General features: G+C 36.3%; 1 protein-coding gene across 6 annotated transcripts in view; it reads right to left on the bottom strand.

The window, feature by feature from the left end:
- LOC123516627 (E3 ubiquitin-protein ligase Arkadia-like) overlaps nucleotides 1-23,706 on the bottom strand; it is a 31,961-nt gene extending 8,255 nt beyond the window's left edge. For 2 of the 6 annotated variants that reach the window (XM_045276191.1, XM_045276194.1), the window contains exons 1-3: nucleotides 23,307-23,368; nucleotides 12,796-13,805; nucleotides 3,779-4,722 (exon numbers count right to left, since the gene is read on the bottom strand). In XM_045276191.1, the coding sequence (XP_045132126.1) occupies nucleotides 3,779-4,722; nucleotides 12,796-13,777 (1,926 nt within the window). In that variant the 5' untranslated portion in view covers nucleotides 13,778-13,805; nucleotides 23,307-23,368. Of the gene's footprint in view, nucleotides 1-3,778; nucleotides 4,723-12,795; nucleotides 13,806-23,306; nucleotides 23,369-23,527 lie in introns of those variants that run through there. The other 4 variants (XM_045276193.1, XM_045276196.1, XM_045276195.1 and 1 more) reach the window with 3 other exon arrangements.
- Nucleotides 23,707-25,000: the final 1,294 nt, after the last annotated feature.

Genomic DNA, 25,000 nt, shown 5'->3' with positions numbered 1-25,000 from the left:
TCTGTTTTTCCACCAACTGTTCTTTGCACATGTCCCTAAATCCACACAATACTATCATTAAATCCAGATGTATTAATCCACACATTCATTTCTTTGACAACTCATCTTCATTACATTTAATTTTCTATTCTTTACTACTTCTCGGCCCTTACAATGATTTAGGTGGCATGTTTTTGCAAAGTGGCTCTGCCACCTCTGCTTAAACTATACACCCTTTCAATGCCCAAAGGTGCATACAAGTGAAAAATGTGTAAATTTCAAACAAGAACAAACCTTTAGGTCTTATATAGATTATCTAATTGAACTATACTACTCTACTCTTGCAACAGTATTGAAGATATAAGCCAATTACAACATATGGCAAGGAAAGCTACATCTACGGCTACTTAGGGATGAATTACATTGGTACATGTAATCAGGGCACTCAGTGATGCATTAATTTTCCTAATGCTTTTTAATCTTTAAAGTGATCACTTTAATCATATTCAATTCTGAAGGAATTTCACATTATAAAGCAACAATGTAAACAATGGGAGTCAAGCGACTCTTTAAATGTTTCATTTGCTTTTATGTTTTGCTTTTAACATTTCCCATTTTATATTGTACAGAACAATTTTTCTTTTTTTTTTCATATGAAGACATAAATTATGTTTTTACTGAAGCAGAAAATTTCTTCACATTTATCAAAAGGAGATGATGACTATGACACAAGAAAGGGAGATTTGTAAATACATCTCCCAGCAAAATAGAAAGACAGCGTTGAATGTATTGAATGTATGAGAAGGATGACGGAAGTGAGAATGACTAGAAATACAAAGATTATGAAGTGCAATCAAAACTCACAGCAACACCACAGTGGGCCTCACGCAGAAGCATCGTGCTTACTCACATTTAATGTATGCTTTCTTCATGGAAACTGGTGCACAATCTTTATATCAGACAACATGAAATGTTTACATGTTACATGTTTCTGTATTCTGATGACCAGAGTAAATTTTCCTCTTCTTCCTTAATCCATGCTCAAAAATGCATTATAATAAACCTTTACTAATATAATACAGTAATTAGAATACTTGTAGTAAAGGTATAAGAAATATGGTTCATAATGTAAATGTTACAAAAAATATCTCATTATGTATACAAATGAACAGATAAAAACCTTTTTCTAATTACTTCCTTCCACTTACTCTTTTCTTGACAAATATAATACAAATTCATCAGAAATGTTTTGCAAGTCTGTGCAGCTCGCATATAACAAGAAAATACATAATTAAAAAGGAAACTATGAGGCACAGTAGATTTTTTTTGTTTGTCACTGTAAGGTTGCCTCATCACATCGTGTGCAAGATATAGGCAATCAAAAGTACTGAGGCCCTATTTCCATTGCAAAAGAATTGATCATGCCATGGTGATGCACATGCAGCTGAGGCAAGTGATGATTTTCACAAGTCAGCATGCCTAAAAGTTTTGCAATTATCAGGACCTGGTCTATGCTTGCTGTCTGTGACTGTTCTAGAACAAATATCAGTTTCTGTATAGCACATCCTATGAATCTGACAATGAAGGCCTTTATATTGGTACAACATGCCTATAACAATGAAGCAATGAATGAAGTAGGGAATTTAGGAAGACACTTATGCTTCAAGAGGGACAGAATGTCACTGAAGGATAAGGAGAGATAAGAGCATCTCTATGAGCATTGCTGCCAAAAATATCAAAAAGAATTTAACAAATTAATCAACAGAATCATTAGATTATCACTGAGGTGACTGATGACAGTGTCAAAGTGTCACCTGGAAGAGCTAAGTTTGCAGCACAAGAAAAATATTTGGCATATGTAACCTGAACTGTGGCATGATGAAAACTGGATGCCCTATCATAGAAACATTTACCATAGTGGATTGAAAACATGCATTATGATTATTATTATTATTATTATTATTATTATCCATTTAATTTTTTTTTTTTTTTTTTTTTTTGGGGGTATGCTTGCCCTGCATATGTGAAACAATGGAAAAGTGCATTATAACAGTCTTGACTGTATTTTGAAAAAAGATATCAGAATCTAAATCAAATGCAATTTTTCTTTACTGAACATGTAGGCTCTGAGTGATCTTTTTTTTACTGAATTTATGCAATTATCCCAGCATGCTCTGCACTATTTCCCTTCCTCTTCTTTTTTCTTTTTTTTCTCACAAAGGAAGCAAGAAAACTGATGAGAAAAACAAAATTAACAAAGATTAAACAGCCTTACCCTTAACTTTATGGCCTAAAGGAACAAAATGCAGGGAGATCCAGTTTACAAGTTTAAAAAATAAAAGAAAGTAGAAAGATGTTGCTTGTTTATGTATTTTTTACTTGTATTTTGCATGCTGTAACAGAGTGACCACTTTCAGTGTCAAAAATAAGCTTCACATAAAAGAAACAAGTCCCACAGTAAGGAAGCACACCATGCACTCAGCAAGCATCAGTACTTACTATCAAGTGAAAGATATGCCATTCACATGTTCACATGCTGCCTATGTCTCCAAACACTTCAGAATTAATCTCTTAAAAGATAAGAGGGCAACAACTCTACATAAAACACCCTTTTCACTGTCACATATCTAGATGAAATATTTTGATCATATTTTCAACTATGCTCATCTTAATCACACAAATTCAGCTGAAAATTTGTCTTATTTTTTATTGGATTCATCTGTTGTTAAGGACGGAACCAGTAGTTACTACTATTTGAGGACATGTGACCATGGCATCACTGTCACCAGACTGATGCTCTCACAAACAATGACTGGCCTACACCTTCTGCATTTAAGACGTATCCAGTACACAAGCCCAACATAACCATAATCTTCTTGTAAGAGACTAGTTTACTTATTTGTCTCTTCTTAATCCAGTATCAGGACCTTTTTGTGGGACTCACAGGATAACAACACAGTTCTACCTCATCATGACAAAACCAAGAAAGGATAGAATAAATCATAAACAAACTAAAATGAGTAGCACTAACTTCAGTAATGCTCAAGTGTGCCGAAAACACTCCTTGACTTACGAGCCACTGTAATGAGATATACTAAGGCCTGTTGGTTTGTGAAAGGATTTAGTGCTGATCTGTGTTCAGAAGAAAAGGGAACAAACCTCTAACTCTTATAAACAAGTTAAATGAAGGACAATGACTGCTTTCAGCCCAGTCAAGATTTATAAGTATCTACTTAATTCCACTAAGTACATTAAACAATCGTATTTAACAAATCTGAGTCACATTTTATCTTGTCACCAACTTCAAATCAAACAAAGAAAGATGCATCAAAGAAAAGTGAGCATTTACCTAGCTGTGAGGTAAAAGTCAAGAGCCTATATACATACATAATCCAGTATCAGGTATGTTTGTGTTATACCTCACAACTCAGCACATACACACTTTTCTCTTTGATGTGTCTCTCTCTTTTTGTTTGATTTGAAGCTGATAACATAGTAAAAAATAACTTGTGTGTGTGTGTGTGTGTGTGTGTGTGTGTGTGTGTGTGTGTGTGTGTGTGTGTGTGTGTGTGTGTGTGTGTGTGTAACAAAATGTACAGGTAATTTAATAACCAGATCTAGCTTACATTTGTGCATTTATGATGAAATGAGTAAACTATATAGGTTAAAATAAATGAAGGAATATTAAAATCAAACTCTCCCCAAACATGTTCAGTATTCTATATCAATGCTTTTGCTACACTAAAAGAACCTATGTAACGTTGAAGGTAATCCTAGTAGGAAAAAAAAAGGCACTTACCTGATCTTGGCTGGCCGAGCTGGATTTCTGTAAGGAGAGCGGCTGACCCAGCTGGGCCATGTCCACAGTGGAGAGCCCTGGAGCTGCTGGGTGTCCAACTGACATTGGTGGCAAAGGAGAATCCACATGTAACACAGCAATGCTTCCACTACCCACACCAATGGTGGATGGTACAAATATGTGAGGTGAGGAGGTAACAACCTGAGGTGCTGTATGATTGGCAGTTACATTGCTAGAACTCTCCTGCTGTGTAACACTCCTTGAGGTTTCACTCTTCACTAATCTGTTATCTACTGAATGGTCCATATCTGTCAGTTCATCACCATCATTAATGCTTTCCTCACTTTTGCGCTTACGCCGAGCTTTCATTCTGACTGCTATATTTTGTCGACGCTGAGCACGTTGTTCTGGAGTTTCGCTTGCTCTTCTTTTCCTCATTCGTTCTGCAGCCCTTACGCGACGTACACTTTTCGACTCGGGACTCTCAGTGGCTCTTCTTAATCTCATACGTTCTGCTGCCCGCCGCCTATCTGCTTCTCTCTCTTGCATGGTCATCGTTGCACGTCTGCTTCTTGCTCGATTAGCTGCCTCTAATCTTCTCTTTACCTTTTGGTCTTCATCCTCGGTTGCTCTTTTGCGTCGCATTCGTTCTGCTTCTCTTATTCTACGCAATCGTTTTTGTTCGTCTGACTCCGTTGCTCTCTTTTCCCTCATACGCAAGGCAATTCTGACTCGCCGCTCTGCTTGAGCTTCTTCTGATAGCTTTGGACGGCGACGTTTAGGATTCTGAGACATTAATGACAAACTGTTTGCTTCATTAACTTCTGCTGGCTGAAGCATGACCACTTCATCTGATTCATTATCTGGAGGAATGTGGTCATTCCCATTGCCTTTGTTCATGGCTTGTAATGATGCATTGACCTGGATGTTCATCATCAACAACTCTGTGGAAATTAGTTGCAATTATAATTAATCATTAGAAAAGAATGCAATGCTCTTACAAATACAGTAGAGTGGTCCCAATGAGAAAATCAGTTATTACAAAAATGTATAGTATCTTATTTAGATATTCTTTTTTTTTTACATATGACACATTAATCACTGCATTAACATACTGTAAATGCTTGTTAGTTAACAAATGCTACAAACGGTCATAAAATAATATTAATGTAGTTTCAATTTCCTTCAAAACTTGCAAATCAAGAAAGGCTAATAAAAAGAGAAAACTCATTTTCAAAGACAACACTACCATATAGAGAAAATGCTGCCGGAATGTTGATAAATTCCTGCCATTCCTGTGCAAAGTTTATGACCCAAGTCTTTGATGTGTGCACATTTTCTAGGCAATAGTAATATTCTATGCGATGAAGAGCTTGCAATCTGTAGAATGATATATTCCCGGGAAATGCACACACACACATAGTGAGGTATAATGTACAGGAAAACAAGAAAGGCACATATCCAGTTGATTCTGAGAGCTCTGGTGAAAGATGTACATTTATTCAAGAGAGACCTCCTTTCCAATCTATTTTTTGGATTAACATGACTGTTTACAAATTTTAATTAAACTGTCGCAATAACCTAACAATCTGACCCTAACTACTGAAACCATTTCAAAAGGCATTATTTCCAGAGAGAGAGAGAGAGAGAGAGAGAGAGAGAGAGAGAGAGAGAGAGAGAGAGAGAGAGAGAGAGAGAGAGAGAGAGAGAGAGAGAGAGTTAAGACATCAAATGTCACTTTTCCTTCAGTCTTTCAGGATTAAGTCTGACAATAAAAATCACACACTTCATTTCCTACGAGTTGAAAAACAAGAGCTTCATTTCCTAACTAAAATAGGCTCTCATTTCTAGACTTGAAATAAAAAGGTATACATTCTAGAATTGGAAAGCAAGAGGTTATTTAAGAATTGTTTCAAACATAATGACAATTAATCTCTATTCAAAGACAGCATGAACAGTACTATAAGAATTTAGTGCTGGAAAAGTATGGTCTCCTATAACAGTGGCATTCAAGTTACTATGAATGAACTCAAAAGTAAAAAATGAAAGACTACTTAGAGCTCACTAAATCTCCCGCCCTGCACATGATGAGGCCAAGACTGGTTGTGCTAGCAGCTAGTCACTAAATAATCTTGACATCAAGTCCTGCCCAATTTTAACTTTTTGTAAAATCAAAATAGTTCTGAAATAAATATTGCAGGCCTTCAAATACCTTTAGACAAATTAACAAAAGATAAGTAAGAAAAAATTAATAAATAAAAATTAATAAATGAATGAATGAATAAATAAATGCCCATCCTAATGCTTTCTTAGGTCCAAAGCTTTGAATTGCTAGATTAATATTAGGACTATGTTAAACATGAATGCTCATGTAAGTGCAGTGCTTATCAATTTCAAAGTTACAATGAACATGAATTAGTGTTATCCACGTGGAATCTGGTCACCATGGAGACCTTAGGACTGATCAGCATATGATTTTCAACCACTACTGGAGTTTTTCAGACTGTATTGAGGGTCAACATAACAATGGTTAAACATATTGTAGTGTACAGTAAGCCTCTGCACTTGGCAAATCTCAGCTTGGCGAAATTCACTTTTGGTGGTAGGATGGCCACGGACCACTGAGTGCATGCTTGGCGATTTGAAATCAAACTTGGCGGTCCCCTGGCAGCTGCACAGCAAATCATGCGGCTCCCCAGTGACATCAGACTTCTCTCTAAACCTATCAGAATGCAGTATGAGCGTCCCCTTCAGCCATTTTGTTTGTGCTACCCTCTGTTCTGCTAGCATGGGAACAAATTCTGGCAATTTAACGCCAACATGGCCTCTACCAGCACAACAAGTGGTACCGAGGGGGGTAAGAACAATGGTTGTAGTGGCAAGGATGAAAGTGGGCGAGGGAAATGGGTGGAACAACGGGAGTACAGATGAGGAAAACATTACAAATCGTATGGTGTGAGTGAAAAGGAGAAAATTATTTTAGCTAGAAAAATGGGTATTTTAGGGGTAAAAAAAGGGACTTTGGCATTGACCAAAGACTGATTGAAGCATTTTTTTAGGCAATTTATATGGTATAAAGAACTCATGCTTGGGGAAATTTGCATTTTTTTTTTTATACGTTGTGGGCTTTTCACAGGAATTTATGGGCTAAAGGGGGAGTTTTTCAGACTGTATTGAGTTTCGCCAAACTAATAATAATTCGCCATGTGTGTGGGCTTACTGTAGTTGACTAAACCAGTACACAGCCACCAGATGGCAGAATATGTACCTTTATATCACATATGATAGCAAACACCACAAGAGAAGATTGAATGCACAGACAAAACTAATATGAAAAGATTGTGTTTGGTGTAAGTAAGGATAGCAAGCAATTAATAAGGATCTACCCATGAAAAGAGGATAATTCCAAGATTAGAAAAAAATCCTTTTAATTTATACATTACTTTTTTTTTAACCCAATCCACTGTCTTATTCATTCATTTTTTTTTCTTTTTAAGCATCTATTCCTCTCATCTAAAAATAAATCAGCTTCAATATGTAACAAAAAAGTAATCTATAGTGAAACAAAAGAATTGAAGTGTTATCTGAAGAACAGACATTTGTTTAGGTTATGTTGGTACAGGTTTGTCTGTAGTGGTTGGACAAAGCCTGTGCTAGTGCTGTATCAGAACTGAACAGGTCAGGCTTGGTTATTTTGACATCTTTTATGTATATGTAGAGATGGCTTCCTGCCAGATGAGACTGCCTTTCTATCCTTCATTTCAATTAAAGCTACATGGTCCAGTGTACAGCCATGTGGAACTCTGGAATCTCAAAGGCAGCAGAAGCAACAACTATCATCATATATGACAGAATCTTGTATAAATAAACCCCAATAAATTAAAGACCCTTACATATCTGAGTTTTCAGGATTAGATTCAATAAAAATAAGTGTGCACTGACATATCTAAAATTAGCAAAATCCAAACTATTAACTCAGATGGTCAGAGTCTGACAAAGATTCTTTAGTGTACAGTAAGCCTCCACACAATTACTAACCTAATCTATCAAGACATCTTTCCTTCTCACATGTGTAACATATGGACAAACAGAATTATCTGAAAAATGGGAAATGTATGTGAAAGTTTTACATACATAAATCAGCTGGCCAATTCTCTAAAGTGATGTTTCATTACTGTACACCCAAGTCATTCAATTGAGTGAGAAAGATCTTACTAAACAATAGTACTACTTCTAATAATACTAAAGCTACCAGTACTGCTGCTGCTGCTGCTGCTGCTGCTACTACTACTACTACTACTACTACTACTACTACTACTACTACTACTACTACTACTTCTACTCTCATATTCTAAATCAGTTATTAGTTATATTAATCATGAAGATAGTCCATGTACAGCATGAAAGCATGGTACGCTAGGATGTTGATTAAGGATGCTGAAAGGAAGAGAAGCTACAGTTGGATAAAGATATGTGGCAAAGCTGGATGCAGAAATAACTTAGGAAGATGTGCATGAATCAGATTTTTTGCTTTAAACTATGTATGTTAAGAGAAATCAGGGAAAAGGGATTGGACACTTGTAGATCCAGAAACATAAATTTGAACAGAATGGCCAAGAAGTGTTCTGTCAATGCATGGCTTAGGTTGTGAAGAGTTTGAGGGAGTACAAAGTTTTTATGTAAACAGAACATATATCATGTAGTGAAATTCATGTATGAGTGACTTCTTGTTGGGAAAAAGTTGTATGATGATAATGTTAAGGTGTTACAAAAGCAGACTCTTTCAAGTATCTGGAGAATTAATACTGCTTCAAGTATCAACAGTTGCATATTATGTGCTGGGATGATGGTAATAAATATTTATTACTTTAGCATGAATTAAGCTAGAAGAATGTGAGAGGAATGAATAAGGTATTCAGTTACCAATCATTTGGAATGAATGCAAATATAGGGCTGTGTGAAAGAACAACAGTGATCCAAGATCCATTACACGAGGCTGTTCACAAAAAATTTACATATTCATTCTTTGTCTCCTAAACACAGTTCTGTTCTCCTCCCACATAGCCTCATTTGCGAAACATCCACACACATTTATTACACACCCAATCACTAACCTTGGGAAGAATTTCATCTCTCTTTCTTCTCTATACTTCACCTCATTGTAGGAAAACATAAAGAGGAAGAGGATACCAATCCCCATCATAACTTCCCTTTCAGTCGTCCTCTTAATAAGTTCCAGATAGACACAGATGCTGTCTCATGTATGAAAGCTGGATATATGACAAAGAGCATAAGCTGAATGTACCACACAGTATAGATCACAGTGCAGTGAGAAGTGGAGCCTGCATATGCTTACACTACTATAATAATAATAATAATAATGATGATGATGATGATGATGATGATGATGATGATGATGATGATGATGATGATGATGATAATAATAATAATAATAATAATAATAATAATAATAATAATAATAATAATAAAAAAAAAAAAAAAAAATCCAAGAGTATGAGGGTGAACATGACTACATGAATGAAGACAGCTAGACCATCAGCACAGTAAATGTGGCAGAGGGGTATGTCTAGGTCAGATATAGGCATTACTGTCACGACACATTACTACAGCATCTCATAACCCCTCACCAGTGTATTTGATACATTGCAACTAAGTGATAGTAACAATAAAGCATATTCATAAGGAATTCTCAAGCATGAAAAGAGTTTACTGAAGTGATGCAATAGCTGAGGCAGTGAGTACAACTGAACAATGCAATGAGTTACACACATACACATGGCTGTGATTCAGATGACTGATTCAAATTTAGACAAGTTTGTGGTCATAGTAATATAACATCTACATTTAAGAAAGCCAAATAAACAAAGACAAGATTATGAATAGTGAAAAGTGCAAATATTTTCTACGCAGTCACCTTTCATACCACAACATGCCACTTGCTACTCTCCAGACTCCAGAATAAAGCATGGAAAGCCCAATTCATGTAGTCAGGGCTGAGCCAATAGGGAGCTTTAAAAGGTTACATAAATTCATGGATGGGGAAGATAGATGGAATTAGGTAGCTTAAGCACACTGGGACTGCCTCGTATAGGCCTGGCAGCCTCTTGCAGCTTCCTTCTTTTCTTATGTTCATATTCATCCATACAAAAGAACATGCACAACAAAGGAAAATGAGCACAGATTTTGGAAGTGATCATCAAGCCACTACTGCACACTAATATATATATATATATATATATATATATATATATATATATATATATATATATATATATATATATATATATATATATATATATATATATATATATATATATATATATATATATATATATATATATATATATATATATATATATATATATACACAGAAGTACATAAGTACATATAATTAAGTAAATCTAGAGCACAAACACTTAAGCACATCAAAAACCTGAGAATTCTTAAAGGATATCATGTTGCATGTTCATGCTACAGAATTTACACCTAACATAGCTGAGCAAGAAAGGAAAAGAAAGAATGAAAGAAAAAAAAAATGGTATGCTATATAACACCATAGTGATGTATCTTCCTTTTTTTTTTTTTCTTGCCATTTCCTGTCATAATGAGATTTTAACAGCAGAGCTCTGGGCAATCTGTAATACCAAGCCAAATATCTTTTCTGTTTGTAAAATGATTTGAGGGGTAAACTTTATCAATTTACCTTTACTTTTTATAAGTTACAGAATAAATTATTTTCACTAAATATGGTCAGTTGATCAATTTTATGTAGGCTGCATCAGAAATTTTGTAGAGGACATTAGGCTGGTAATATAAGGCCAGAGAGAGAGAGAGAGAGAGAGAGAGAGAGAGAGAGAGAGAGAGAGAGAGAGAGAGAGAGAGAGAGAGAGAGAGAGAGAGAGAGAGAGAGAGAGAGAATGATTAATGTCTAAATATGTACACAGCAAGAGGCAAGTGATAGCAAATATTACAAGATACAAAGCTGTTAAATACAAGGCATATAAAAAGCAGGAGGTAGCAGCCTAGATAAGGAAATCCATTGGCATCATCAGCTCCCTGCCTTCAGAAAATACTGCTTCTTTGAGTAAACAAATAAATCAAATAAGAAATGGGCTTTGGCATTCTTACAATGAAACTTCACACTATTTTGGTTTCCTGCTCTTCCCATTACAGTTTTACTTCATCTGATGCACTCTCTCTCTCTCTTGAAGGTACAGCCTGAAGCAATGGAAACAACAACTAATTACTGTATCTGGCTGCAAAGAATCACCAACACTTTCACCACAGCTAAAGGAGCACCCTCATATCCTTTCTGCCATTATGTACATACTAGGTATCACACAAGTTTCTGTGGATACTGCTAAAGGCAAAGGTACAGGTTACTCTAAGTGGGAAATGTTCTATATACATATGCATTTTGAGGCCTAACAATTGTTTCCCCTGTCCAGTATGGAATATAGGCACATGATGATGATGATGACGAGTTTGGCTTATGATTATGACTGGTAATGACAAGGATGAAGATGACTATTTAGATGATGTACTGTATATAACCATTTCTGAGAGAGTAACAGTTTACATCTGTTGTCAGTCCCATAGGTGATGCATAAAACTGCATTCTTAACTTACTACATGTCTACATAAAAAATACAACAGAATGAAGTCCCTAACCCTGTCCTGAAAATAATCTCCATGTTCAAAAGTTTTCATTCATTCAGTGTACAGGAGATGGAGGCTAAACCCTTCAGCTATATGGCACCTTCACTAAATTTTCTTTTTGAACTTTCTTCACAAGCCCAAATCATCACAATACTCCCTGGTTTGCTAAATAGGATAACCAAGTCTCTAGCAATATCAACCCTCCCTTGTACATCCTCATTATCAATCTAATCTATATATCAGTCCATATTTTTCTTTAATGTTTCATCTCCATTACCAATGAACATGATGCTAAAGGACAAAACTGTCACTTAGTGTAGTATTCGTACCACAAATATCATCCATTACAATGTTTTACACTGCAAATAATTTGATTATGGAATAAGAATTAAAATATTATCACCAGTAACTTTGGCAACCTATTGCAAAAGAATGAAGTGCCACCAATTCCATCATCTATTGTCTTAGAGCCTACTTTTCTAATACAGTGTTTTATTTCCCTCCCTTCTTGATGTTATATCACGGTAGCAACAAGAGACAAGGATGCATGTACTGAACTGCACAAGTACACACACAAAACAATGTGTGGTACTTGAGCGCACAAGTACATGCACAAAACATTGTCTGCTACTTTCCTTTCCATGTAATTCCAGCTTTAGTGGAAACCCAGTAACACACAGAGAGAGAGAGAGAGAGAGAGAGAGAGAGAGAGAGAGAGAGAGAGAGAGAGAGAGAGAGAGAGAGAGAGAGAGAGAGAGAGAGTTAACACTGCATGTGTACTGAATACGGTTCATGCATATTCTGTTGGTTTAAGTTAATATTTCAGATGAATTAAAGAATATCATAATAAACCTTTGAAGTTGAGACTAATATATCTGAAGACTCTGTTGTAATTAAAACATGAAACATATCTAAAAAGAAAATTCTCCTTGATTCTTGGGACCACCCTAATATAGACACTAAAAATACAGACTACATTCAAATATTATCGGATTTTATATTTCAGAGATACATATCAAAGAATTCTAATGAATACAAAAACACAAACTGGGGAATGTACCACAGCACTACTAAGGTGTAATGTTAGCAGTGAGGGTCAGACTTTTTTGGTTATATATATATGTATTTTTTTTTTTTTTTTTTTTTTTTTACTATCCAATCACAATTGACTGGGTTATCAGGCTACTTTGGCTCTGAATGATGAGTAATTCAATCATGTATTTATGTTCTTGAATCAATGATGAATACAGGAAGGAAAGTAGATTAGTCGGAGTCAGAGGAGAAAATTAAAAGCAGTGATTTTATCAGTAAAGATATGAGTGAAATACCAGAATTACCTGCTATATCACCAGCTGTGTAGTTATATTCAATTACTTCTTGGTCATTACCAGTTTTGTGCTGAGGGTTGGTGACAACTGCCTGGAGGGCCTGACGAACCAGGTCTCTCTGAGGTCCAGCTTGAGGATGGCACCCATCTCTCTGCCCAGCTGCCATAGCCATTCCTTCTAGCTGCTCCGCTTTCTCTTTTTTAACGCCTCTGAGGTCTGGATGAGGTATTACACCTCCAGTTGAAACACTGGATACTGCACTACAGTCATTTGGCATTAAGTGGCTCTGAGATATACTACTTGCCACTCCACCTGGCATTGTGCAAGCCATGGATACCGCAGACATTGTTGTCAAATTTGTGGCACCACTATGAGTGGATCCTGCATGTACCATTGTGGTTGTGTGGGCCATGGAGTGAGGGGTTGAGGACGCTCCTTCTCCACCAGAAGACACAAGCACAGCAGATGGGCCCTGCACGTTTATGACAGAGTCTGGCATACGAAAATAAGGAGCACCTCTGTCAGGCTGATGGGCAGGAACCAGACCCCCAATATGGCTACCACCTTGACTAACTACAGACTGGATGTGAGGTAAGGGCTTGTGGTGAGCTGAGGAATGAGGTGTTAGCTCCAGGGGTAGTGCCTTTTCTGTCCCACTAGCATGGGCAGAAAGATCTTGTGGTGCACTCTTGGAATGATGGGTGGGTAGACCAACATGTCCATGACGTCCCAGCAGTGAAGCTCCATCGTGGTCCAGACCCTTCACAATGGAGTGATGGGGCTGGTGCATTCCTACTTTGTAGGTCGGAATATGAGTGTTGAAAGCACTCTTGTTGGCTGGATGGTGAGCTAGATCATATAGTCCTCCAGAATTCACTGCCACAGATGTAATACTGGACACGGAGGACGTTGGTGCCAAGGATGATTTGTGGGCTGCTATATGAGGAGATATATGTTGTGTTTCTTTACTTATCCCACTGCCTGTATACATCTTCAGTGAGTACACACACTCATCTCTCCTGGAGAAAAACAATTGTGTTCTTCAATTATATGACAAAAAAAAAAAAAAATAAATAAATAAATAAAAATAACATCATAATTATCACACAAACATAATCATCCTGACACCTAACTTATGGATAGAAAATCAAGACCACAAGGCTTATCCAGGATAATAACCTAAGTGACCATAACATGAAAGCACCACTTCCTTTGTGAATAATGTATGCACCACTCAAGTATGTTATTATTCCTACACTGATTCTTTAATTGTAAACTGACACAAGAATAGTAACATGATATTACCACATGAGAACTAGTTTCAGAAGCATCAAAAGGAAAAATTTTCACTCATTTCTTACTTGAATGGGACGATCTCTCTGAAACTCTACAACAGTAAAATGGATAGACTACTGTTTAGCTATTGTGTTCTGTAACTGAATTAATATTTCCAGTTTCCTAGAAGCAAATGGGATCATTATCATGTCAGCAGCAAATAAATCTGCACCATTATTACACACCAATCATATTTAAATTCAAATTTACCCAAACTACCTTGGGCATGAACTCTGTAATTCAATAGCATTATACCACACAACACACAGCACCAAGTAAACTCATATCAACAATAATGATATAGCAAGAAAATGTCTTTTCAAAGAGTGATACAAATTAGTAATGTTAAATAATACCCTGAGCAATGAATACAAAACTTTTTTGTCATATTATTCAGTATTACATACATTAAATGTATGGAGAGAGAGAGAGAGAGAGAGAGAGAGAGAGAGAGAGAGAGAGAGAGAGAGAGAGAGAGAGAGAGAGAGAGAGAGAGAGAGAGAGCAAAATGCAACAGCAAATATCTGGAGAGCAAACTCATACATCTTCTACTCATTCAATACATGGACAATGGTCACCATAGAGCAAGTCAATTTCTCTCAAAAATGTAAAAAAAAATGCATCAAATAGTATTAGAAAGTAAACAAAGACAGCTCAGGTGACAAGGTAGTGGCTGGAGGAAATCATGCACAATTATTACTCCGTAAGACTCAGCAAATGAAGATCACAGCATACTTTGTCCATATCTTGCTCTCTTTAGCCCAAGCTTTTACACAATAATCTACAGTCTCTCTCTTGTCACACACTAGTATAAAAGTCTCTTCTGTCTGTCTCTCTCTTGTTGACCTATGAATATTGTTTTCATTTTTCTCTCATTTGCTATGTTGTCTTTTCTCTTTTCTGTTTATCTCAATGCAAGTATATCTTCTGTTTTTTCTGTATGTCTGAAAGACTCCTTTCCTTTTCCTATGGGAAAGCCATGATATGCTGTAATCAAATCTTGACTAGTCAAATACTGCAAAACTCCACTTTACAGTCATCCATGATAGCTGCTACTATTTCCAATTCTAAATAAAAGTTGACTTTAAACTATTATAGACTGAGCAAGAGGCAGTAAAAACAGATTTTCAAGCCACCAGACCCATGTCGATGACCACTGATAACTCATCACTCAGTAACTGGCAAAATATCCCAATTCTGCTGCTGACACTTACGCTGTTGCAGCTGCCATCCCTGCCGCCACCAACTCCCTTCACCAGTAATGATCATATATTTTTTATGCCACAAAAAGCAATGTTATGGGGGATAAGGCAGTTCATGAGGATAATTAGATATCTGTTCAGGAACAGCAGTAATGTTTCTGAGGAAAAATTCACCCCTGCACAAAATAAAATAACAAAACTATGTGAATACTTTATTCCTTGATGCAGGGCTTGGATGAGGGCCATTATTTACTCTACCTATGGGATAAGAACCAAGTAGTGAGGTGAGAGATAAATATGATTTGACTGGGAGACTAAATAGAATACTGATGACACATAGCCATTGGTGAAGGTATCTAAGATATAAAGAGCCAAGCGACACTGACAGTGAGGCTTATAGAAGACAAATGCATTGTGTATGAAATCTTTTGTGCAACATTTATTAGCTATACTGTATCAGGAATAAACTTTGACTACAATGCAAAACCACGGAGGTCCACAGATCCAAAATATGAATACATAGTACATGTGAAAAGGACATTCCAATAATATTAATTATCTTCATAAGCTACTGTATTAGCATACTCAAATATAAAGGTTGTTCCACTACAACTGAATGGCACTTTTGGAAATGAATAACATTTTTTCACAATATTTGGTCTTGAAAAGATTAAACTTCCAGTCCTACAACAAATACTATATGATGAAGTGCAATTTTACCATTTTAGATCAGTAAAGGTATACTGTACTCTTAGTGGAAAAAATAATAATAAATAAATAAATGAATAAATAAAGCTACAACCTTCACAGTATTACCTACCAAAATGTCTAATAAAACAGCTCATGATCAAGATCAATTTTCTTAAGATGTGTATTTAAAGAGATCTATAATAAATTAATTTAACACTCTAAAACAATTTCCAAAGCAAAAAATGTCTTAAAGCTGTGATGATAACAAATCTTCCACACAGTTTCACAATCCCTTATCCATAATCTACAAAAATTAAATTTAATTATATATATATATATATATATATATATATATATATATATATATATATATATATATATATATATACACACACACACATCTAACCCTCTGTTATCCCGCCCTTCCGTTATCGCGTTTAGGCGTTATCGAGCACTTTTGAAAATCTGCAAAATTCAGCTTTAGCGCATCTGGAAAGTCGTTATCATGCACCAGTAGTAGTAGTGGTAGTAGTAGTAGTAGTAGTAGTAGTAGTAGTAGTAGTAGTAGTAGTAGTAGTAGTAGTAGTAGTAGTAGTAGTAGTACCCCTCATATCCCAACCACACACTGACGAATGTATAGATGGCGGAGGAGGAGGAGGAAGAGGTGGAGGGGGAGAAAGATGATGATCATAAGGAGGAGACAGCAGCCAATCGCTGTGTATTCACATCATGTGATTTGAATAAGGGAGCTGATTGGTTCTGGTCACTCTAATCACCACCACCACCACCACCACCCCTCATTCTCGCACATGGTATTCTGCTGTTCAGAGCTGGTTTTTTAGGAAAATATTTTGGGTAGAGGCACCAATTTATTTATTTCCTATTTATTCTTCATTTCTGTTATAGCGTTTTCCGCTAGCGCGCGATAATGGAGGGTTAGGTGTGTATATGTATGCATATATATATATATATATATATATATATATATATATATATATATATATATATATATATATATATATATATTTATCTATTTATTTATTTATATACACACACACACAAACATACATATATACCAATTACTTTTTTAAATTAGTAATTGCTTCAGTTGCTGTACCATAATGCAGTTCTGAACAAAATTACATGATTTCCAATGCTAAGAGGCTGCAGTTTATTTCTAATTTATAGTTTGTCTAGATTTATTTATTTATTTTCAATTAGAAGAGAAATGGTGGGTAACATGATAAGAAATTCAATCTTTGAAAAGAATCCCAACTATTCCAAATAAAAGGCTGTGGACTGGTAGTGATGCCAAATGGCTCCCTGGACTACTATAGTAAGTACAGTACATAGTACTTTGATACTACCATCTGTCTTTTCAAACAGTTATTAACTAGTCATCAATATAAAACTGCCAATTAAAGTAAAGAGCTTTCACCACGTATACACCAATCACTGATTATTTTCCATCCATTCTTAAGGCTATAGTTTCTAAAATGTCTGCAGCATCAGTATAGCAGCTAAAAATTGAACAGATACAAGTACAGGTCAGGCTATTTGAACTTCAGAATGCAGAGCATGCTGCCACATCTGTCCTATTGGCTACTATAAACAAGTAAATAAATAAAATATAATTGTATATAGTATATGTAAATGTATGTATGTATGTATGTGTATACATGTGTAGACACACACACACACACACACACACACACACACACACACACACACACACACACACACACACACACATTTTATATATATATATATATATATATATATATATATATATATATATATATATATATATATATATATATATATATATATATATATATATATATATAAATCCATGAGGAAACGTGAAGATATGTATGTAAGGGTAAAAAACAAAGTACCCTCCACTAATTATAGTCTATATATCTATATACTACACATATATATTTTATATACTTTATTGTTTATTGTCTTTATTTATTTTATTTTTATTTATTTATTTATTTTTTTTTTTTTTCATATTGAAACATACTTTGTTTTTTTGCTTGATGTTGGCTATTACAATAAACTTCCCATCAAGATGGTGTTTCTTGATTAATACTAAATAAATAAACACACACACACACACACACACACACACACACACACCGGCCGGGTGGAGATATTTGGGTGTGTCTCCTTTGACGTGTAGCCCCTGTTCACCTAGCAGTGAGTAGGTACGGGATGTAAATCGAGGAGTTGTGACCTTGTTGTCCCGGTGTGTGGTGTGTGCCTGGTCTCAGACCTATCCCAAGATCGGAAATAATGAGCTCTGAGCTCGTTCCGTAGGGTAACATCTGGCTGTCTCGTCAGAGACTGCAGCAGATCAAACAGTGAATTACACACACACACACACACACACACACACACACACACACACACACACACACACACACACACACACATACACACACACATATATATATATATATATATATATATATATATATATATATATATATATATATATATATATATATATATATATATATATGTGGCTTTCCTCTCCAATGGGAGTAAGATCACAACTCCTTGATCTATGTCCATACAGGCTGCAACATGGAAAGACCTAGTTGTTCCTGTCCCAATGCCCTCAAACACCAAGAGCTCTCCACTGTGTACCAAACATGCAAACTGTTATTGCACATCAGGTTGCTTGCTTATATGTAGATGATATTCCTGAGAAATATATAAAAAATCTATTCAGAGGTCCAAAGGCCCCAAAGGGAGGAAGAGAATAAGCTCTCATCAACTATGAGTACACTGCAAGTGTGCAGCAAAGGGCAGCAGAGCTGAATCATACCTATCGCACCATAACACATCCGTCACCCGTGCACGTTTGACCTCATTAACCAACTAGACCAGATGTGGTGAGTAAGTATATGGGAGATGGTGGATGAACAACATTGCAGTAAAGAAGCCAAATGACAACACAGTTCCGTTAGGTTAATAAAAAAAAAAAAAAAAAAAAAAAAATCACATGGCAGGAAAGAGCGATGAATCCTTAGGTGACAAAACAAACAGTTGTCCATTGAGCAGTGACATGAGAAGGATCCCACATACATATGTACAAAAAAAGAAGTGTGGATATGGACAAAGAGTAATTTTTTCCCTTCTTTTCTTTTCTTGTAATACAATGTGTGCATATAAGTGTTGTGCCTAAATGATTTTCTTAATCTTTTTATCTTTTTTTTATATATATATATATATATATATATATATATATATATATATATATATATTTTTTTTTTTTTTTTATTATTTTTTTTTATACAAATTCCCTATACAAATTCCCTCTTTTGCTTCTATGCAAAGTGAAAGGTTCCTTCCTGTCTCAATAGTGGAGGTAGAGAGTTAGTTTCCTGAAGAAGGAAATATGTATGCGTAGGTATGTCTGTATAATTTTTTTTTTTTATCATCAAAATTAATTAACAATCTGGGTTGAACTCAATGTAATACCAAAACATTTAAAATATTTTAACTCATCAAATATCATTTCAAAAAGCCATGCCACTGATTCCATAACTGTCAGTGATCACTAGCCAATCAAATACAAATTGGTCTACCCTGACAAAAATAATGAGTTGCATCTTGTCTGAACCATGGGTGGCAGGCTCCTCCCATCTCCTTTGTTGTACTTTTTTTTCAACAATAAACTTATCAAATCTGTGGAAGTTACTAATACATACACAGTCTATCAGTCTGCCTAGCACTACCTACATAATGGCACATCTCACACTACACATATGTCCTTGTTCTATTTTGTTCAATACCTTTTCTTTTATTTTATTTTCTAACAAGGGAAAAGCAAATTGGCCAAGGGCTAGGAACAATATTATGAAAATAAAAGCAAAGAAAAAACGAAGAGTTCAAGAAAATGCCTAATAAAGTAATAAGATGGTTTCAAAGGCATGGAAAAAAGGAAATGCAGAATAAAGCAGAGTAATCCAGAGTTTACCATATAAAGTGCGAACTTTTGTGCATTAATGCCTTGTAAGGGTATGCAGTAAGCAAATTCAGATAAGCAGAAATGATGAAGTAGCAGCAGACTGTGGCAAAAGGTGCAACACTGACAGAGTATAATACACTGAAGACAGTCGAGTAAATAAAAGGAGCTGATGACACTAACAAATTTTGACCATTTGTAAATACTTTGGACCAGGAGCCTCCCACAAAACATGAAAGATGTATGTATTCTATAAATGAAAACAGACAAGGCCATTGTACAGTTGCCATCCAGGAGTAAGAAACAAATCAATAGAAACTAAAGAAAACATCCAATTCAATACTGTCTTTCCCTCACAATAATACATGTAATACATATAAGTAACTTGAGGTCAAGTAAATGTTCATTGGAAGTTGTGAAAATTATACTGGGGCTGATATCAAGCACAGACCAACATGACAAGTCAAACATTACTACTACTACTACTACTACACTAGTGCTATACTACAAAACACCTAAAAGATACTATAAGCGTACTGTCTACCATGATCACTTTTGACAGTGAAGAGCCTAATATTTTAGCTTTTTTTATATAGTCACCCTCAACTCCATAATTCATTTTTCCTACTACACTAGTACTACATACTTCCTTCACCTTCCTTTACTAATATATATTAAACTGATGGTAGTAAGACAAAGAGTCTGCATTACCACAAAATCATCATCAATCACAGACAAAATGTGACTAGCTAACATGGAAGCAATGTTTTACTAGATCCATGACTTGAAACCTACATCTTATCCTCTTGCTCACCAATTGGAACTCCCACAATACTGATACTACTGTATATAATTATGTATGTATATCCAGTCAGCTGGAAAACCTCAAACTCAGTTAAGAGACTTATAAGAGTTGCTTGCTTAGGATTTTTTTTTTTTTTTTAATGAATAAATAAAAAAAATAAAAAATACATTTGTGCATCTCAATCTATTCAAAAGACTCTCCAAGGGATGGACCAGCAACTAACTGCTTTGGAAGAAATGTACAGGGATGACAATGACTACAGTAAGCACAGATAACAGAACTATGCATCTTATCTACATTAGAAACAAGTGTTCTATAGATGGCTTGGCTGAGACATCTCAATGTACCAGAATCAAATCCAGTAATCTTCACACTCTGGCCACCCACATCCAGGACCAGGACAACCATTAAAGTATATTTCTCTATGACCCATATCAGACCTCAGAGGTGCCTAAACAACCATCATACTACTTCAATGGAGTAAGAACATCATGGAGGGACACAACATTCTCAAGAAGCCGCAGACATGACAACCCATCCCACCATCCAGTAGTGGCTGACACTTCTCTATACCAGGCCAAGTGAATGTAACTCACTGCCAGTACTAAATCCCTTCTACCTCCAAGTAGTATATCAACTCTGTACCTGTGAACTTCATTGAATTATCACTCAGAAAATAGGAAAAATATAATGACAATGATGAGTGGGTACCCAGTCTGGCACCAATGATAGAGTAAAGGAACCAACCACATATGAGTGTGTACTACAGGTTTGCCTAATTGTTTTTCAAAGTCTCATATCTCAGTCTATCAGCATCCACAAATGAAGTATGAGATCTTCTCTTATGTTGAAGTAGTTATCACCATTAAGAAGGGAATTCCCAAATATGGGGTTACATAAAACTGTTGTTTGATTTAGTTTCAAAATGCTTTTCATTATCAAGTGGTCCCGGAACATGGCAGTTTGCCTTGCAAGGCCAAGAGATTGAAGGACAGCAGTTGAGATCCACAGAGGACATGAAATGTCCTTAGTTATCCCAGTATGAGATTAAATAGGTATATAATTAGATTAGGTTTTGAATGCCCAACATCCTCACATGGCTAAAACACTGCTGTACAAGTGTATGTGGCAAATCATAGGATAGTTAGCATCATATTGAATGAACTCAGTTTTCCCATACTAAAGCACACATTCTCTACCAGGGCTTACTATGCATTACAAAAAACGTGAAAATTTAATAGTAAATATTAAGAAGAGTCATGTGTCTCTAATTGCCATTTCTTTCTGGTCTTATCCACTACAATGCTCGAGACCTCATAGGAAAAAAGAGATTTAAGGCAAGGCAAGCCAAATTAAGTAAAATTTGGACATTCATGAGAAGTCTAAGGATGGTATACCATATTCTGAAAATGAAAAATTTCTAAGTTAGGTTCAGTCAAGTTAGTGTTCTTTATAGGGATTCAGAGAGGGATCTGGTTAGTTAGATTAGGTTAGTCTCCTTCAGTTGGGGAAGAATAAATTAGCTTACGCTTATTAAGAATATTGGGGAAATTCTCGTTAGGTTAGTGTCCTTAACAGGGTGTCCAGGGGGTGCAAATCTCCAGTTAGGTTAAGTAAAATTATATTGGGCAAGAAATCAACCCCAGTTGTCAAAATATGGCATCTTATCCAAGTCTAACCTAACCTTGCTTTCCCTCATCCTAAAACTCCCATTTCACATCAGGTCTCCATTATTATAGAGGGGAGGAGCAGAAAATATATGGCCAATTTAAGAAATACGTAAGTACATATATCAAAATATAATTTCTGCAATAATTAACATACCTACTAAGCTGACAATGAGTGCAGAGAAAGTAGATTACATTTCTTTGTCTTAAATGAAGCAGATTATTTATTGATACACACACATCCTTGCTGGATGCGACATTCATTGCAAGAGCTTTTAACCGTAAAGGTAGCAACAGTAATGTTACATAACTAAAGAATGGTTTTTAAGCATTTTTTTTCTCACGCATCATCCTCGATATGCAAGTGTAATATTAATCATCAACTAGAACAAAATAATAAGGATCAATGGAGCAAGAGGAAGACAAACAGCGCAAAAAACCACTGAGAACAGGAAACAGCATAAACTGCTTCCCCTTTAGTACATCTCCTTCCGCAAGGTTTCCCATCTAATCAATCGCGCATCATACATCTTCATCTAATCAATTCCTTCCGATCATGAAATACATTCCTGATCTAAAACTAAAGACATTCCATTCTACCTCCTATATAAAATCAATCCCATCCCATCCAACACCAGTAATCCCTCCCGTCCCACACGTCCCCCTCCCCCGAGCTGCGGCAACCCTGGCTGGCGGCAGTGTGTGCGTACATACGTAATACTCCCGACACCTATCTCTCGGATTCACCTTTAAAACATTCATTGGCAGCTCAAACTTTTAACGGAAAACTTGCTGGAGCAGTGTAGGATTTAGGGATACTTAATGGTTACATTTCTTACCTTAAGAGGGCGAGAAAAAGGCAGAAGAAACTACTCCCCTTGGGTGTTTACAGTATAAGTTCAGAAACCCTTGGGTCTCGCAACTGATGGACAGGTGAAAATAAACAAATGACAAACGACAAATACCTTTTAAGCTTCCAGGATCGCCTTGTAATGTTTAATCATCCTAACATGAATCTAAAATGCGTTGGGATCAAGCTTGCCACATTCCAGCTGCTCACCTGATATTTCTGGTGTCCTTGTGACGTCTAGGGGGCGGCGGTAGCCAATGGCCGCCTGAGCTTCCCTACAGCATTTTGAAATTAGCATTAGTCATGAGAGAGACAAAATTGAAATGCGGATCTTTTTTGAAATAATATAATATTATTGTATCAAACTGGCGGATATCATGAAGGAAATATGGAGTTTTTATATCATAGGATGTCAGAATATAGATCGTTCGTTTAGGGACGGGTTATGATCGGTTTGGGTAAGATGATACAGTTTGAGCCTAAATAAAAGTCAGATGTTTGATCGTCTTTGACTATCATGAAGTCCGCACGTGTTTTATAGCTTTTCTTGCTTAGGTAGAGGAATAATTTGCAAGACCAGGGTTTGACTATGGTCGCTGTGAGTTAGGGCCTGGAGGCTGAGCCATAACCCCACTGTCCCCACTACCTAGCTGTTGTCTGCCACGCTGGCTTACTAGGGAGGCTCAGTGAGGTTGCCAGCCGCTTTGCCAAATTACAAGATCACATTTCGCATTCTTTCCCATACATAGTATTTATTAGGTGAATGGAATTTCGTGAAATCAGACAAGCTGAAATTGTTTCAAGCAATCCTATCACCCTGTGTTTTCCTAGTAGTCATGCAATCTATAATTTCTAAGTGAATGTGGAGGAGCGTTTGTTTCTCTTGTCCTCCACCTGCTTTCCTCCCATCCTCCACTTCTCAGGATGGAGGCTGAGGGGAACGCTGAAGAGTAATGGTTCATGGAGCGGAGAATGAATGAATTAATACGAATCGTGAAAATGAATGAGGCATTTTACTTCGTCCTCTGACACGTTTTACTCTCACCACGATTGCTTGGCACTTGCAAAAGCCACAGAGATGACTATCCGGAGCCGCATTAACAAAGATTCTTAAAGTTTGCCTTAAACTTGGTCTTATCTCTTAAAGTCTTAAATCTCGGTCTTGGTCTTGGTCTTGATTTGCCTGCAAACTGGTATGGTTGCATACATGTGATCATGTGCATTGGTTGCATGCACCCAAGTTGTATGCATGTGGTGATGTTGCATGCAACCTACATGTAGTGATGTGACATGCAATCAATGAATGCACTTCACAACATGCATGCAACCACACCTGGTGACGCGTCCAGTAATGTGAGATGCACCGGGTTCCTTTGGGGCAGAAATGAGCACCTTTGTAAATAGTCATGATTATTTTTTCTTTCGACCTTTTATGTACCTAGCTAGCACGTGAGTGCTGATGACACATGCAACCTGGTTGCGCAACCAATACACATCAAGACATAGGCGTACGAACGAGCCATTGGGGTTAGGGGAGGGCTGCAGCTCCCCTTAAGTTTGGGCCAGAGAAATTTTTCGGGCAAAGTAGCCAATGTCGCAGGGCTATCTATCCAACTGGTGGATCGCAAGCTAAATCCGGTCCTTGAGTGTCTTTTCTTTTCATACATGATATTGTATTTTTCC

This window comes from Portunus trituberculatus, chromosome 41 (assembly GCF_017591435.1).
Source record: "Portunus trituberculatus isolate SZX2019 chromosome 41, ASM1759143v1, whole genome shotgun sequence".
Lineage (NCBI taxonomy): Eukaryota > Metazoa > Arthropoda > Malacostraca > Decapoda > Portunidae > Portunus > Portunus trituberculatus.
This window is presented reverse-complemented; position numbering and strand designations above follow the sequence as displayed.